Source organism: Leptonotus elevatus, chromosome 7 (genome assembly GCF_054856555.1).
Source record: "Leptonotus elevatus isolate MCC_2025b chromosome 7, RoL_Lele_1.0, whole genome shotgun sequence".
NCBI classification, from domain to species: domain Eukaryota; kingdom Metazoa; phylum Chordata; class Actinopteri; order Syngnathiformes; family Syngnathidae; genus Leptonotus; species Leptonotus elevatus.
Genome location: NC_141245.1, coordinates 15,192,752 through 15,207,553, shown reverse-complemented (window position 1 = coordinate 15,207,553; position 14,802 = coordinate 15,192,752). Strand labels below are relative to the sequence as shown.

The 14,802-nt window shown below is 40.4% G+C and overlaps 3 protein-coding genes across 3 annotated transcripts in view; 2 read left to right on the top strand and 1 right to left on the bottom strand.

Moving 5' to 3' along the window:
* nxn (nucleoredoxin) overlaps positions 1-8,340 on the top strand; it is a 34,569-nt gene extending 26,229 nt beyond the window's left edge. Inside the window, exons 3-8 of the mRNA XM_086080986.1 lie at positions 2,408-2,541; positions 3,401-3,501; positions 3,573-3,679; positions 4,989-5,168; positions 6,741-6,865; positions 7,838-8,340. Coding sequence (XP_085937112.1) covers positions 2,408-2,541; positions 3,401-3,501; positions 3,573-3,679; positions 4,989-5,168; positions 6,741-6,865; positions 7,838-8,020 — 830 coding nt within the window. The 3' untranslated portion in view covers positions 8,021-8,340. The remainder of the gene's footprint in view (positions 1-2,407; positions 2,542-3,400; positions 3,502-3,572; positions 3,680-4,988; positions 5,169-6,740; positions 6,866-7,837) is intronic.
* Positions 6,087-10,864, bottom strand: mrm3a (mitochondrial rRNA methyltransferase 3a). Its single transcript, XM_086080985.1, has 4 exons — positions 10,285-10,864; positions 9,610-9,854; positions 9,277-9,438; positions 6,087-9,213 (listed from the first exon to the last, which is right to left on the bottom strand). The coding sequence occupies exons 1-4, from the start codon at positions 10,641-10,643 to the stop codon at positions 8,651-8,653; spliced, it is 1,329 nt and encodes a 442-aa protein (XP_085937111.1). The 5' UTR covers positions 10,644-10,864; the 3' UTR covers positions 6,087-8,650.
* A 263-nt stretch (positions 10,865-11,127) lies between these two features.
* On the top strand, positions 11,128-14,521 carry glod4 (glyoxalase domain containing 4). The gene is made up of 9 exons (XM_086080694.1): positions 11,128-11,275; positions 11,385-11,434; positions 11,495-11,615; positions 11,704-11,848; positions 11,925-12,061; positions 12,426-12,512; positions 12,621-12,734; positions 13,595-13,681; positions 13,973-14,521. The coding sequence occupies exons 1-9, from the start codon at positions 11,192-11,194 to the stop codon at positions 14,036-14,038; spliced, it is 891 nt and encodes a 296-aa protein (XP_085936820.1). The 5' UTR covers positions 11,128-11,191; the 3' UTR covers positions 14,039-14,521.
* The last annotated feature ends 281 nt before the right edge of the window (positions 14,522-14,802 follow it).

Here is a 14,802-nt window from a genome sequence, read left to right as displayed (position 1 = left end):
CCTAATGAAGCCCCGTGCATAAAGGCGCCATTATGGAGCGGCCATACAGGCTTTTATTTAGGATTACCTCCAATGCCCGCCCGCCCCGTATAACTCCACTTTCTGGTGCCCGGGGGCTAACAATGAAGACACCGTGAAAAGGAAGTGAAGGCGTCAACCAGAGCTGGAAGGAAGGAGAAGCTTCACATCTCTTTTTGCATGTAGTAGACAGCAGTCTGCAGGACAGTTTAAATTTGATGGTCACATTAGATTTGGTGGGCTTGTGTGTCATCAATAGAGCCCCAAAAAGGTCTTTAGAAGCCTTACGTGAAAAGACACTGGCAAACAGCCATTTTGACTCAAAGTGGCCATTTTAGGCTCAATTTAGCTGCTTGTAAGCACACTTTGGAGACTAACTGCTTGTTTTTTTTTTGTTTTTTTATTATTGCTACCATTAAAGGAACGTATGTTAGAAAGAAAGACATGTAGATTTAGTTGTCATCATTGTTACAGCAGATCAAACCTTTAAACAAAGTAGTAATCCTGCTCATGTTTTTTTTTTTTTTTTTTTTTATTCACCTCCCAAAGCAAGTGAATCTTTACAACATGACATTTGATAGCCGTGTTTGTCATGAGTGGACTCACAAAATAGCCTCAAAAGGAGTCATGTCAGAAAAGGCACAGGAGTCCATTTTGGTTCGATGCGGCCATTTTTAGCCAATTTTGCCAGGGGTCCTTCAAAGACAAATTCCTTGTGGATATTTTGTTTAAAAAACCTGCCCAATACAGATGGAAAATCACTGGTTCTGGTTCAAAGTAAATTTTGGGCTCAATTTGTGTTGGTTTGAAGCAGCCATGTTGGCCTTTTTTTCCCCAGTGCGCCTTTTGAAGATGAACTCCTACTACTGATTTTATTTGATGACTACCGCATTTAAGCAGCATTCACAAGTTAGGTGGACGTTAAATTGTGAGAATTTTTAGTTTTTGTCATTGTGTCACGTGGGTGGCAATGTTTTAGGACTACATGTAGTAGTTTCTAGACTATAAACCACTACTTTTTTCACTTGCATTTGACCCCGCGGCTAATACAAAGGTGCGGCTTATCCATCAGATCACAAGGGGGTGGACTATAAATGAAGCGCAAGAGCGTCAGGCACAGCAAAACAAACCAAGTGAGCCCAAATACAGTAGGGGAGAGAGAACGAGAGCGAGACAATTTGTGCCCTCATTATGGAAAGGAAAGTAGCTGGAACCCGGTGCGGTAACATTAAAACACCTGCGGCTTACAGTCGGGTGCATCTTATATGTGTAACAAACTCCAGTATTCCCCAAATTTAGCTAGCGCAGCTAATAGTCAGGTGTGCCTTATAGTCCAGAAATGACTGTAATCATAAAATGCCCATCTAGTAATAACTACTCGGGATTCAGGAAGTCTGCCATTTTTGGTGTGAAATGCATTTTAGGGTTATTTTGGTCATTCGTCAAGCAAGCTATCCTTCAAAAACAGACTGGTAGAAATGTCTAGATGCAATAAATCTCTCCAGATCTTCAGAGTTCTTTGGACTTTTCCCCATTGTTATGATTTTTGTTCAATTTTATAAGTGCTGTCAAGCAAATCTGTTGAAGATGCTCTTTGAAGAAATTATATTGATCAAAAACTGGAAATGCTCCTTGAGAGATACAAAAAGCCTCAACATTTGGAAAGACAACGCCCATTGACAACATTAATCAAAAACGGATTTCAAGAATGTGTGGTAGCTTCAAAGACCGAATTTTGTTTTTTGTGGTTATGGAAACATGCAAGTTAAATTAATCATCAAATACTCTCAATAGTCTTTCATGTTTAGGCTTTTTTCAAGGAAATTGTTTCACATGTTTAGTCTTCTTCCAGACCTTGGTGAAGTGCTGACACATCCAAATAACTTGAATGGCTCCAAGAGACTTTCCCTCTGTGTGGAAATATACAATTCTCTCTAGATTTTCCAGAGAGTTCCTTGGACTTGCCCCATTGTCTGAGTATTGGTCAAATCCACTGATGCACTTGGAATCTGCACTTTGAAATGTCTTACAAAGACTTTTCCAAATGTGCGTAAATCTACATTTCTCCTTAGTTCCTTGGACTTTATCATACTTCTGAGTCTTGGTCGATCGACGGTATTTACATCGTTATTTTCATTGATGCTCTTGAAATTGGCACTTCTTTAGAAAAGGCTCCAAAAGCCGTTCCCACAACTTGGCATATAAATACGCAATTGTCCTTAAAAAGGTAGGGGACTTGCTGTACTATGCTGAGGGAAAAAAATACCAATGACATCTTCGTTTAATCAACTTTCTTCACATTGTAGTTGACTACAAAAAGTCTTCAGTCGCTTCAAACTCTAACACTTTGGACAACCCCTACCTTATATTGTCCCCGCTCTCGTCACAGGCCTGGAGTTCCCCTGGGGGCCCAAGCCGTTTGCAGAGGTGGTGGCCGGACCCCTGCTGAGGAGCAACAGGCAGTCGACCGACAGTGCTTCCCTGGAGGGGCACTACGTGGGGGTCTATTTCTCGGCGCACTGGGTGAGCATCTTTTATGACGTCACGTTATTGTCTCTGAGGCGGATTGTGCTGGTTGTGGGAGGCAAACGGGAGGCTATGAGAAGATATTCCTACATAGTACAAACTCCCGCTCCGTACTTAAGTAGAATTGAAGATACTTGTGTAAAAAAGATTATGGTAAAAATAGAGGAAACACATTTTTCCTTCTTTTATTGTATATCGACGAAGAAAATTGATAAAGAAAGGTGTAGAAAGTACAGATATTCATGTTCAAATGTTGGGATTAAAACTAAAAAGTCATCAGAAAAATAAATAGTCAAGTACAAATACCTGAAAAAGCTACTCAAGTACAGTAATGAAGTATTTGTACTTGCATCCCAGCACTGGCATATATGTTGGGCCTAGTTGGTTCTGAAGCTGCCAGAACCACAAACCCACTATTGAGGGGTTGGCTCGACCAAACCACAATCACACATCACACATGACTCTGAGATGGGCCAGAAAGAAGATTGTTTTGCACCACAATACCACCAAACACTCAAGTCATAAGTGCAAAGGCAGACAAAAGGTCTGTCATAAACTGTAAAGCGCCTCCAAGTGGTGAAAAATGTCATTGCAAATGAAGTGTTACAAAGAGAAAAGTGTAATTTTCTTGAAAAATATTCAAATAAATATTGAGAAATGTTCAACTTTAACGCAGAGAAATTACAACATCGTCAACAACAAAAATTCTCATGAGATGACTTATTACCAGGGGGGAAAAATGCTACATCTTCATGGTATAATGTTTTTTTTTTTCCTTAGGAAAAACATTGATTTTTCTCGTTAAAATTACGTTGTCACGAGGATAATTATCTATTATCTGTTTGATATCTTTTAGTGTCCACCGTGCCGCAGTTTGACACGAGTGCTGGTGGAGTCTTATCGCACCGTCAAAGAGTCAGGTCAAAAGTTTGAGATCGTGTTCGTCAGTGCTGACAGGTAAGATACAGTATGCTGTATATTTATTGAGATGCACATACACACACACACATAATTTGTCCTTTCCGTAGGTCGGAGGAATCTTTCCAGCAGTACTTCAGCGAGATGCCGTGGTTGGCGGTAACATATTCAGACGAGGCTCGACGCTCGCGACTCAACAGGCTGTATGGGATTCAAGGTAATGACGTGCGCCCACGATGTCTATTATGCCCTCCCGGAAGCGTGCTGTGTGCAGTTCGGAAGAGAGCAAACTTGAAAAAAGAGGCCAAGTGTTTGCCTGAAGCTGTTTATTGCTATTCCCAGTTCAAGTTTACTGTTAAGCTAAACATAAACCAAAGGATTACACGTGTATATAACCAAACCACATAAATCTGCCTTGCCTTGCCTTGTCTCTTAGCTTAATGCTAACAATTATTGTGAAATAACATTGACTAGCTAGGAAAACTAGTATAATTTTTTTTTTTTATAAAAATAAAAAAAAGTAACAATAAATAAATAAATAAATTTTACTGCAGTTTTGTTGCAGCTAAAAAAATTATTGCCAGTTATTAATTATAACAAGCCATCTTGGACAATGATAGTACAACTAAAAATAATCCACAGTCAATAAAAGTCCACGGTGTGTACTGTTAAGCAAGGACATGGGTGCATGCGATGTAGACGTGTCGTGTAATTAATGTAATGTAGTGACACCTTGCACAATAGAAATAAACAGAAAAGCTAGGAACAATCCAGTCACTTCTGTTCTGGGTTGGGATTTTTTTTTTTTTTAATGAAAAGCGTATCTACTGTAGCATCCACTCATATTTTCAGGGTTGACATCCACAGCTGTCAGAATTGTATCTCTTATTGCAGCTCGGAATTTTTATGAGCTCCTGGATTTGATCTGCCACCGTGTTTGCGCTTCTACACTCCTCACTCTTCCTCTGAAATAAGTGAGGGGAGGGGCGGGTTGCGAGGTTTTCCTGCAAAGCATGTGAGGAATGCACAGAGATGTCAACGCTGCACCCCCACCCGCTCCACCCACCCTGGCCTGCCTTGAGTCCACATGAGCAGACAAGATGAACAGTGACGCTCGCTCCGGCTGCGCTCCTGCATCATCATCGCGGCTGTTTCTGATAAGGCTGAAAGATTGTGATCACAGGAATCGCAAGCAGCCCCGCGGGGAACAATGTGCACACAGAGTTGACTTTCTTTAACTCTGTGGCTTATTTGTTGATTTCTGTTGCGCAAAAGTTGGAGCTTACCATGACTAATCGGCAAGGAGCGATTGCATTACAGCTGTTGTAGGAAACGTCTGTTGCACACATGACTGAGTGTCACATGGACTTTTGAGAATGGCAAAATGGAAGGATCCAAAATACACTTGAACTTTGAAAGAAAGCACCTGTATAAAGAAGTCAAAATGAAAAAAAAAAAAGTATGGCATCAAGGAAATGAGCCATTTCCTGTCCAGTTATCTTTTCCCCCACTTTATCGCTCCCCAGGTATCCCCACCCTGATCCTGTTGGACACCGAAGGTCACGTGATCACGCGACAGGGCCGCGTGGAGGTGCTGAACGACCCTGAGTGCCGGCTGTTCCCGTGGCACCCTCGCCCCGTGCTGGAGCTCAGCGAGGCCAACGCCGCGCAGCTCCACGAGGGACCCTGCCTCGTCCTCTTTGTGGGTGAGTCGGCCGCCACTGTCGATGAAATCTCTGGGCGATATAGTGCCGCTTATGCATAGTTCCAATTTGGTAGAGCAATTAACCCTTTGATGGACCCCTGAAAATGCCTAAAATGGCAGATTCTCTGTGGTTTTTCAGGCTTTGCTTTTTGAGACTTTTTGAGTTCAACCAAATTTCATGTTTCTAAATCAGACTGGTTTGGGGAGCTGAAATTCAAATGAAGAGCGGAGTTATTGTTAGTTTCATTATTTAATTTTTTTTAGCAACGATACTCCGCTTTATTTCAACTTGTGACTTCTTATGGCCGTTTTATGATCAGGAACAAGAAATTAGAAAAATTTAAAATTGCCATCAATTTCATGCAATTTTTATGAAAATATTTGATCTTTGTTTAAAATGTTCTATCATTGTTTTTTGGAGATTTTTTTTCTGTATCCAAGGTACTAGGGGTCGATGCATCAAAATGACCGTGACATTTCAAATGGCGTCACTTGCCCTAAATCTGATATTTGTGAGAAGAGCAGTAGAATACAAAATCAAATTGTAATTTATTTTCTGAATCTCGCTGTAGAGTATTTTAGAAGCTTTTTGAAGTTCTCATTCCATATTTGTCCACGTTGTATATTTTGAGCGACAAAAGTCAAATCAAAATGTTTCATTTTAATGTTACAAGAGAACCATAATCTTCACATTTATAATGACATTTAAAAAACAAAATAAGTAGTTGAAAATGTATATTTAAATAAAATACTCATTGCAGACCCCTGGTCTAGTGTAAGTGGTTCAAATTTGGTAGCAACCACACTGGGTCAAGTTCTTCATTGAAGGCCTCTTGGAAAAATACGAAATGAGCCCAAAATGGCCACTTCAAGCCAAAATGGCTGACTTCCTTAGTCTATTCAGACATGGCTTCTTTCTTTTTTCTTTCTTTCTCTCTCTCGTGTTTATTTCAGGAAACATTTCCCAATTGACATCAGTAACAAAGACGTAAAGAAAAGTACATGTTAAATGTAGAAACAAGATGCCTGAAAGGGAGTGGAAAGAAGAACATTTATTTAATCCCACCCCTTTTTACACATTCAATGTAAAACATAAAAGCATTCACCACTTCCGTCAAAAAATAACTTGCAACTTTTTGTTTGAAAACTAATTAAGCAATTATCGTTGACACAATATAACATTCACAGGTTGCGTATTGCCACAGGTAAAAAATTGTTAATTGTGTAACATCATTAAATGTTCTACCAACATCGGAAACAAAGGAAACGGTAAATGTATTGGTTAGGATGGCGCATACTGGTAATAGACAACGCATACCAACAATGATAAGAATATGACAAACAAAAGTTGACACCAGGAAAACAGACTAAATATCATGTTGTAAAGGTATGAATCTGAAAAGTATATAGGCATTCTTAAAACCTTTTTGCCCTCGTGAACGACATGTCTACCAAGTTTATGAAGAGTGCAGAGTATTTTGCAAGGACCGACTAAATTCAACACCCCCGTGATGTGTGTCGAGGTCAAGCCGTATAGCAAAACAAGACGTGGACCATCTGTTGTTCTCTTCAGACGCCGAGGAGGAAGGCGAGCTGGAGCCGGCCAAGGAGCTGATCCGGCCCATCGCAGAGAAGCTGATGACTAAGTACAAAGCCAAGGAGGAGGAGACGCCGCTGCTCTTCTTTGTGGCCGGGGAGGTGAGGATACTAAAACGTCACTTCCATAATGGGGGCGAATGGCATTTGGCGCACATGTGCTAAGATCAAGATGGGCTGGAGTAAATAATGGTGGTTGTATTTCACTCTATAAACTGAAAGGGGGCGAAAAGTTAGGCAAAATTTCCTGTAAATTTCAAAAAACCTTCTGCAGTCTGTTTCAATCAAACTGCCCCGCCTCCACCTTCAGGTTTCAGACTTAGGACTCAAAAACGGATCCCTGATTAAAATAATCATAAGCCAAATCAGATATTTTTACATCCACAAAACCTTCCATTTAATTTCCTGTCTTTACCTCGTCCGACTGTGAAATCGGTGGGCTTAGTTTTCACATCTTGATCACACTCATATCTCACTTCCTGTCTCGGTACGTTCAGAAAACACGTGGCTCACACACCTATACACACACACACACACACACACTTAATCAGTGCCAATGTGCCATGTGAAATGACAGTATGACACCCTGCTCATAGAATGACGTGCTCCAATTAGTTGCCCCCTTTCTTGAATAAATCAAGACAAAATGGGTGAATGACAAGCCTTTGTGCTTTCAAGTACCATGTGGTGTAGAAAAATGTGCTAACCACCCTAAAAAACATATTTATCATTTCTAATAAGAAAATTTTAATTATAATGTAAAATATTATAGGCTTCCAATTATGTACAATAATAACAATTAAATACAATGTAAATAAATGAAACTGTTTTTGCTTCAATTCAATGGACATTGTGCTGGGTGCACATTGGCCACCTAGAGGAAGTTTAATACAGATATTTTAATACACAGCTCCTCAGTAGGCCCAGTAACTGCAGAGGATAAATAATATATGCCTGTTACTTGTAGTTGTATTATCTGGCTACTTGTAGCTCAACCAACACAGTGACACTGTATTTCTTAGTGCTGCCACCTACAGGACATCACAGGTCCTAATGTCTTAATTATCTTTCTAGGACGACATGAGCGACTCTCTGCGTGATTACACCAATCTTCCAGAGGCAGCGCCTCTGCTCACCATCCTGGACATGTCGGCAAGGGCCAAGTACGTGCGCGACGTGGAGGAGATCACGCCGGACGTAGTGGAGCAGTTTGTGGGTGACTTCCTGGCAGACAAGCTCAAACCCGAGCCCATCTGAGACACGGGAGACCAAATATGGACAAGAACGGGACTCTTCACTATCATCAATGCACTCCTTCAGCGTCATCCTTCACTTTTTACTATTTTAACTCTCTCCATCTCCTGTGGTGCCTTGCATTGACTCTATAGCCCCTACAGTTAATATATACAAAGATTCCTTTGTTTTTCCACATTATGGCATTATTACATAGCATTTCTGGATTCTAGCGAAGCCCAGTGGACCTACTTGTCACTCACATTTTTACATTTTTTTCACACCTGGACCATGGAACTTTGGGGGGAAAAGCAAAACAAAAAAAGAATAAAGTGATTGCAGAATTTTGTTTGGGTTTTTTGTGCAAAGTGGTTATTGCTACATTGTGTATGTGACTCCACCGTGATTTTAGTTTTTACACTGGGTTATATTTTGTCAGTTATAATGAAAAACATGAGATCAAAAATAATAAGTTGCTGTGGACTTTTCTTTTTACTTTACAGTAATTATATGGCACATTGACAGATCGCACAGGGAAATTGTCCACCTCTTCCCAGCATCTAAATGAACTGATCTTGAGTACACATCGGACCATGGGAGACATGATAGGAGACATTTAATTTTGAAGTGCTTTACAGAGGCCAATGTCCAACATTATGAAACTTGGCGTCCGGCGTTGGTCTTCAACTTCCTTCCAGAGTTTTGCATAGCTGTCAACAGTTGCTTCCTGCCCTCAAACAACAGGATGCTGGCAGCCATGGCCGAGTTCAAGCTGTCCACGTGGGGAACCGTGGGAACAAACAGCCTGCGTCCCGCTGTCTTTTCTGACAGTTGAAGCGCCTCTACGCTCAGCCCATGCGTCTCTCCGCCGACCACTAAAGCAACTGGACCACACGCCCAGTCATCGTGGTACGCCGCGGCTTCCACTCGGGGAAGGGGCAACTCGTCATCGGAGTCCGAGTCATCCGAGTCAGAGTCACCCGAGTCCTCGAAATGGGCGTTGCGGTGTGCGCGTGTCGCGCTGATCCAGCCCAAATCGCTGGGTTTGTAAGAGGAGTTAACTTCCTGGTTGTGTTGGCTGTCGGCCACATGGACGCCAACGTGCTCCGGGAGGTGATCCTTTACCTCCTCCCACGTCAGACTAGGATGAATGGGAAGGTAGAAGTGGGCGCCCATTGCTGCTCGCAGAACTTTGGGCTCCCAGATGTCGACACAGCCTGGAGATGACAGGAAACATTATTTCAGCCGAACTATCAAAATTGGAATACCTCTTGAATCACCTTTAGTGTGCAGCACTTGGTGGCAGCCAGCGGCGGCGGCGCATCTCAGCATGGTGCCTAAGTTGCCAGGGTCTCTGATGTTGTCACATATAAGTGACAGAGGCACAGAGTGTTTGCTGGCAGCAAAGCTCAGTCGTGACGCGTCCGGACGAGAAAATATACCTACATACACAAACAATACTAAATCAAAAACATTGCAGAGATGCAAAGTAGCATTAAGGCCACACTGGGGAAAAAAAGAAAAGATTAATGGTAAAAATGTATTCTCATCAGACGACTTTTATGAAAGTTGTATCTTCTTTTTTTAACATTTACCACAAAAGCCACTCTCACCTATAACCCCTTGCGGGGCCACCAGGTCGGACCACAACTTTATGTCTCCAAACTTGACTTTGACCAGCGTGGCCCTTCTCAGCTTCTCCAAAGGAAGCTCCCGTAAGCGCTCCGGGGTGCTGAAGAAGATGGTCTGCGGGATGGCTCCCGCGTTCAAAGCGTCACAGATCAGACGACGACCCTCCAGCAGGATCTTGCCTTGCTGCTCCCGGTATGTTCTGGAACGGGCCACGCTCACCAGCCTCCTGCAAGACAAACGACACACCACAGCAGTCTTAATACTGTAGTTCTGTAAGAAATTAATTATTCATTTTAAATTCACGTGGTCTCAATTACTGATTTTACAAAATGGTCATTAATTTTAGATATGGTTTGATGTTGATTTTATTATTTTTTTGCTAGATCTTTGTGGTTGTTTCATACATAGACTTTTAAAATATACTCACAAAAAAATTATCAATTGTTCATTAGATTTGTTTTTTTAATATTACAATTTATTTTCGTTAAAACAAAATAAAATATAAACTAAAGTTACATGAATTGAACTCTTCTGAAAATAAAATTCTAATTTAATTCTGACATCATATTAAATGAATACAGAACTCTTTTGTATGCTATTAATATTTATCGTCAGAAAACTGACAAGCAAGTGAGTGTGGTTGTGCGAACACTCACGCCAGTCTCTTATCCCCAGATGAAGCCCTCTCGAAGCGGACTCCATCAATTTGATCACTTTTAACATCCACATAAGCCCTTTTTGTCGGTATCTCGCCCTTCCTGTTCTTCGAATCACTTCTTTCTCCAGGGTACTGCTCTGTTCTCAATGGCACTTTTACCTCCTTCTTTTTGCCCGAAATTGGCAGCTCTACGTCTTCTTTTTTTGTCTCATATTCGGGAAATATCACCCTGACTGGCCTCCTTCTCAGTCCGCGCACGTATCGTTTCGTTTCCACGCTGAAGACGTTCCCCCGTGTCAAGAAAACAGCTCGTTCCAATGAGAAGAAGGAACTCATACTCCTCATGTAGGTCGCCATGTTGCCTCCTTGACTCGTCTTCTTCTTCTTTTCTTATCCAAATATTATCGCACTAACCTACAGCGCCACACGAGGTCTAGGGAGAGTTTTGTGTACAGTACTACTGTACTCGAAACGACTGTGAGTATGATTCAATATCATCATCTCCAAATAAAATAAAAAAATTCTCAAAGTTATGTAGTATAAACATTTTATTACTCCTCTACTTTACAGCGACTGCTACCCGTTTTCGCGTGGACAAATTAAGACAAGTTTTCTGGACGAACGCCACCTAGTGGAATCTCGCGACATCTTTTTTATACCATCCGATACGATTAACTATGATGTATTTAATTAATAATATTTTTTAAATAAGGTAAGTAAAAGTATAATTAATAGCATACATTTTTTTATTACATAAGTATCACCATTTTAAAGTACATTTTGCCATCGTGTTGCTTGCAGCTAATCAACAGCAGAGAAATCGATCAACGCGGAAGCTCAGTATCGTCACGTGACCTAGATAACCATAATAGAGCAGAAAACGGCAATATCTTTCTAGTACGAACATGAGACGAGCGCTACATTTTGTTTTCAAAGTTGGCAACCGAGCCAAAACGGCCACATTTTACCGAGATGTTTTGGGCATGAAAGTGGGTTATCTCTTTTTACATCTTGCACAATCTTGTCACATGTGGACAATGGACGTTTCATAACTAAGTAGTTTCCTCACACATGTTCTCTCTGGCATGTGAATTGCAGGTTTTGCGTCATGAGGAGTTTGTCGAAGGCTGCAAAGCAACCTGCAATGGGTGAGTTTCACCCTTAACTTTGTGCACACTATAAAGTTTTTAATTATACTATACACGCAGTCCCTATGATGGCAAATGGAGCAAGACTATGGTTGGTTTTGGGCCAGAGGACGACCATTTTGTTGCTGAGCTGACCTATAATTATGGAGTAGCTGAGTATCAACTTGGAAATGATTTTTTGGTAGGTTTGATGACGTGTGTGGGGCATTTGCTAAAGTGACTACAGAGTCGTGATTTGTTATTATCATGATCGTGTACATTTTTTGCAGGGGCTCACTCTTCAGTCAAGCCAGGCCGTCAGCAATGCCAAACGTTTGGGCTGGCCCCTCACTCAGGTGGGGGACAGCCTGTACCTGACCCGGGCTCCGGGAGGGTATTGCTTCTACCTGGTGGACAAAGAAAAGCCCTCCACGGGTGAGTGTTATGGGCTTCTTTCGTTTAAGGGAGTCTTTTTTTCCACATTGCTGCTATGATGATTTCTTCACCCCAGATCCTGTGCAGAAAGTTTGCCTCGGAGTATCGGACCTCACGAAGTCCACTCATTACTGGTCAAAACTGTTGGGAATGACGGTGATGGAAAAGAACGAGGAGAAGAAAACAGTGCTGCTGGGATTCGGAGACACACAGGTATTTGATTAGATCATGGGTTAACTTGTATTTCTTTTGAAGAATAAAGTCATATTCCCTTTTCAGGGATTTTTTTGGTGTAATATTAAGGGAATAAAGTCGAGGAAAATAAACGTATTTTAGAGAGAAAAATGGCAAATTAAAATAAAGTCAGTATTTTTCCAGAATATTGAGAAAATAACCATACTGTAGTGAAAACACTTTAGAATTTATTAATACAATTTTAATACAACAAAAATAAAAACTTGCTATTACAAGGTAAAGTGAAGCAAATTCGTTTGCAAGACATTTTTGTCATTAAATTTGGACTTTAATCTCAAAAGACACAGATTTTAATTTTCATACATATATTTTGTGTTTGCAGTGTAAACTGGAGCTTCACGACATCAATGGAAATGTAAACCATGGAACAGCATTTGGGAGGATTGCCTTTTCATGCCCTCAGGATCAAGTAAAAATAATAATAATTTTAGAACTGTTCACTGTTGCTGTTCAACATTTATAATAATGTAGCTAATAATAATATTGTTCAATATTAATTTCTAATCAATTTCTACAGCTTCCAGACCTGGAAGCCTTGATGAAAAAGGAGAATCAGAACATTCTCACGCCGTTAGTGAGCTTGGACACCCCAGGAAAAGCCACCGTGGAGGTGGTGATTCTGGCCGACCCGGTAAGTACCGTACATTAGAGAATACACATGGTTACTGAGGTCAGGCACACCTGTATTAATCAGTTCGTCCAATCATGAAAGACAGGAAATGAAGGAGTGGTATTGAGTTCAGGAAGTAGTGGATTTGTGCAAAGAGCCCATTGTGATTGGTTAGTTAAGTTCCTATCATGAACCAGAAGTGTTGACTAGTGTTGTTCCGATACGGCAGAAGCCCCGATACTGCATTAAAACAGTGGTATCGGTGAGTACTAACAAGTAACATGCCGACACCATTAATTCTGACACTAATATAGGACTTTGGATGCAGCATCTTGTGTCTTGCTCACTGTGTGTGTGGCATGTTCACTGCATGTTGAGCTAAGATATCCTATTGGCCCTTGAATGCTTTGAACCAATGGCAGGACAGCTTTTTCATGTTGAGAGAAAAAAAAAACGGTATGGTATCGGCATCGGCCGATGCTGCAAAGCTGGGAATCGGTATATGGGGCCAAAAACGGTATCGGAACAACACTCGTGTTGACATCATCCAAAGTATGTGTTTTAGACACGTGAATATGTCATGTCCACTGCAACCATCTATGGGTCTGAAGGGGTTAAATAATTTTTAAACTGCGTACCATTCTATCATTTTATTACTTATTATGGTATGTTTTTATACAGTACAATACTGTACATTGCTATTTTCTCATTTAAAAATGTGTCACAAAAAATATTAGTGTTTTGGGGAGGCCTTGAACAGTTTAATAGCATTTCAATGGGGAACGCTAATTTGAAGTAAGTAGTGATTTCAGTTATGAGTATGTCACATAGGTAAGTCAAAGTATTACTGTATTTCATTTATTGTTCTGTTTTTCTTTTAGGACGGTCATGAAATTTGCTTTGTGGGCGATGAAGCGTTTCGACAGCTTTCCATGGTTGATCCCCAAGGAAATGAACTACTTGATAAGGTCAGCGGTTCAGCTGTGTGTTATTAGTAAGCATAAGACAAACAGTATTGCAGTGATGTGAAACATATTGCAGGGAGCACAGACATCAGAACTAATGCCTCTAACCATTCTAGCACAAGGCAAATTTGTCTCAGTAAACTGCTGAAAGAGAAGAAAAAGACGAGTGAAACAAAAAAATGTTTATCACTGTGTTGGCTTCTATTGCAACAGCCATTTTTTGCTCAGAATGAAGTGCCCTAAGGAAAATACACTTAATGCTTTGCTTACAGTCTTGTTTTACTTATTTTTTAGGGAATGGCTGATGACAAAAGCAACGAGTGGTTTGCCAAGCATAACAGACAGAAAGCTGCAGCGTGAAGTGAACGACGCAGTCTGGAAAAACTCAACTTACTCTACGCTTTATTACAAAGGCTGCACATGAGGCTCCTTCCCTTTCAATTACTGTTTACAGTATAGCACTTAAGGACAATAATGTTTCATTTTGTTCATGTTATTCCTTAAAATTAGATGGACAACTATTTTCTGCAAAAGTGAAAGATGTGGTTTTGAAATAATGCATACATCGGACAGATTTTGTAATACTGTGCTTGTACAAATCCAATAATAAAGCACATGATGTGATGCGATTCACATCATTGTGTTTGTTTGATTTGTAATAACTTTGCATGTGTTACAATTACTTTTGGAACTGTTAGACTCACCAAACGGCTCAAATTTGAGAATCTAATTATTCTTTAAAGCAGTACAGAAAATTAATGCATACTAATACTGTATATAATATACTAATTATGATTTTCATGTTAGAATTATAATTACAATAAAACAAAAATATTTTTATTATCTGTTGTGATGTACAATTTATGTGTATTATTCTTTTAATTATTTCATATTATTAACAGCAGTGAAAGCTCATGAGAATGGTGGACTAGTTGCAACAGAGATTGGGGACTCGTGCCATTGCTTGGACTCCAGTCACAGTTTGGAAGGCTGACTATTGACTGATTGAGAAAAAGAAAAAATAAACTAAAACAAGACGACTTTATGGTTGAGGACTTGAGCCTTAATTGGAACTTGCACGAAATTTAGTAAATGTCAAATGTGTAATTTATATAATTATGATT

Bases quoted from the DNA above. Each gene is read 5' to 3' on its own strand.
- mrm3a (XM_086080985.1), bottom strand. From the start codon at position 10,643: ATGGCGACCTACATGAGGAGTATGAGTTCCTTCTTCTCATTGGAACGA. The intron at 9,855-10,284 runs GTGAGTGTTCGC...TTTGTCTTGCAG, and splicing joins TCTGGGGATAAGAGACTGGC to GAGGCTGGTGAGCGTGGCCC. The intron at 9,214-9,276 runs GTGATTCAAGAG...TGTCATCTCCAG, and splicing joins CCAAGTGCTGCACACTAAAG to GCTGTGTCGACATCTGGGAG.
- glod4 (XM_086080694.1), top strand. From the start codon at position 11,192: ATGAGACGAGCGCTACATTTTGTTTTCAAAGTTGGCAACCGAGCCAAA. The intron at 12,062-12,425 runs GTATTTGATTAG...TTGTGTTTGCAG, and splicing joins TGGGATTCGGAGACACACAG to TGTAAACTGGAGCTTCACGA. The intron at 12,513-12,620 runs GTAAAAATAATA...CAATTTCTACAG, and splicing joins TTTCATGCCCTCAGGATCAA to CTTCCAGACCTGGAAGCCTT.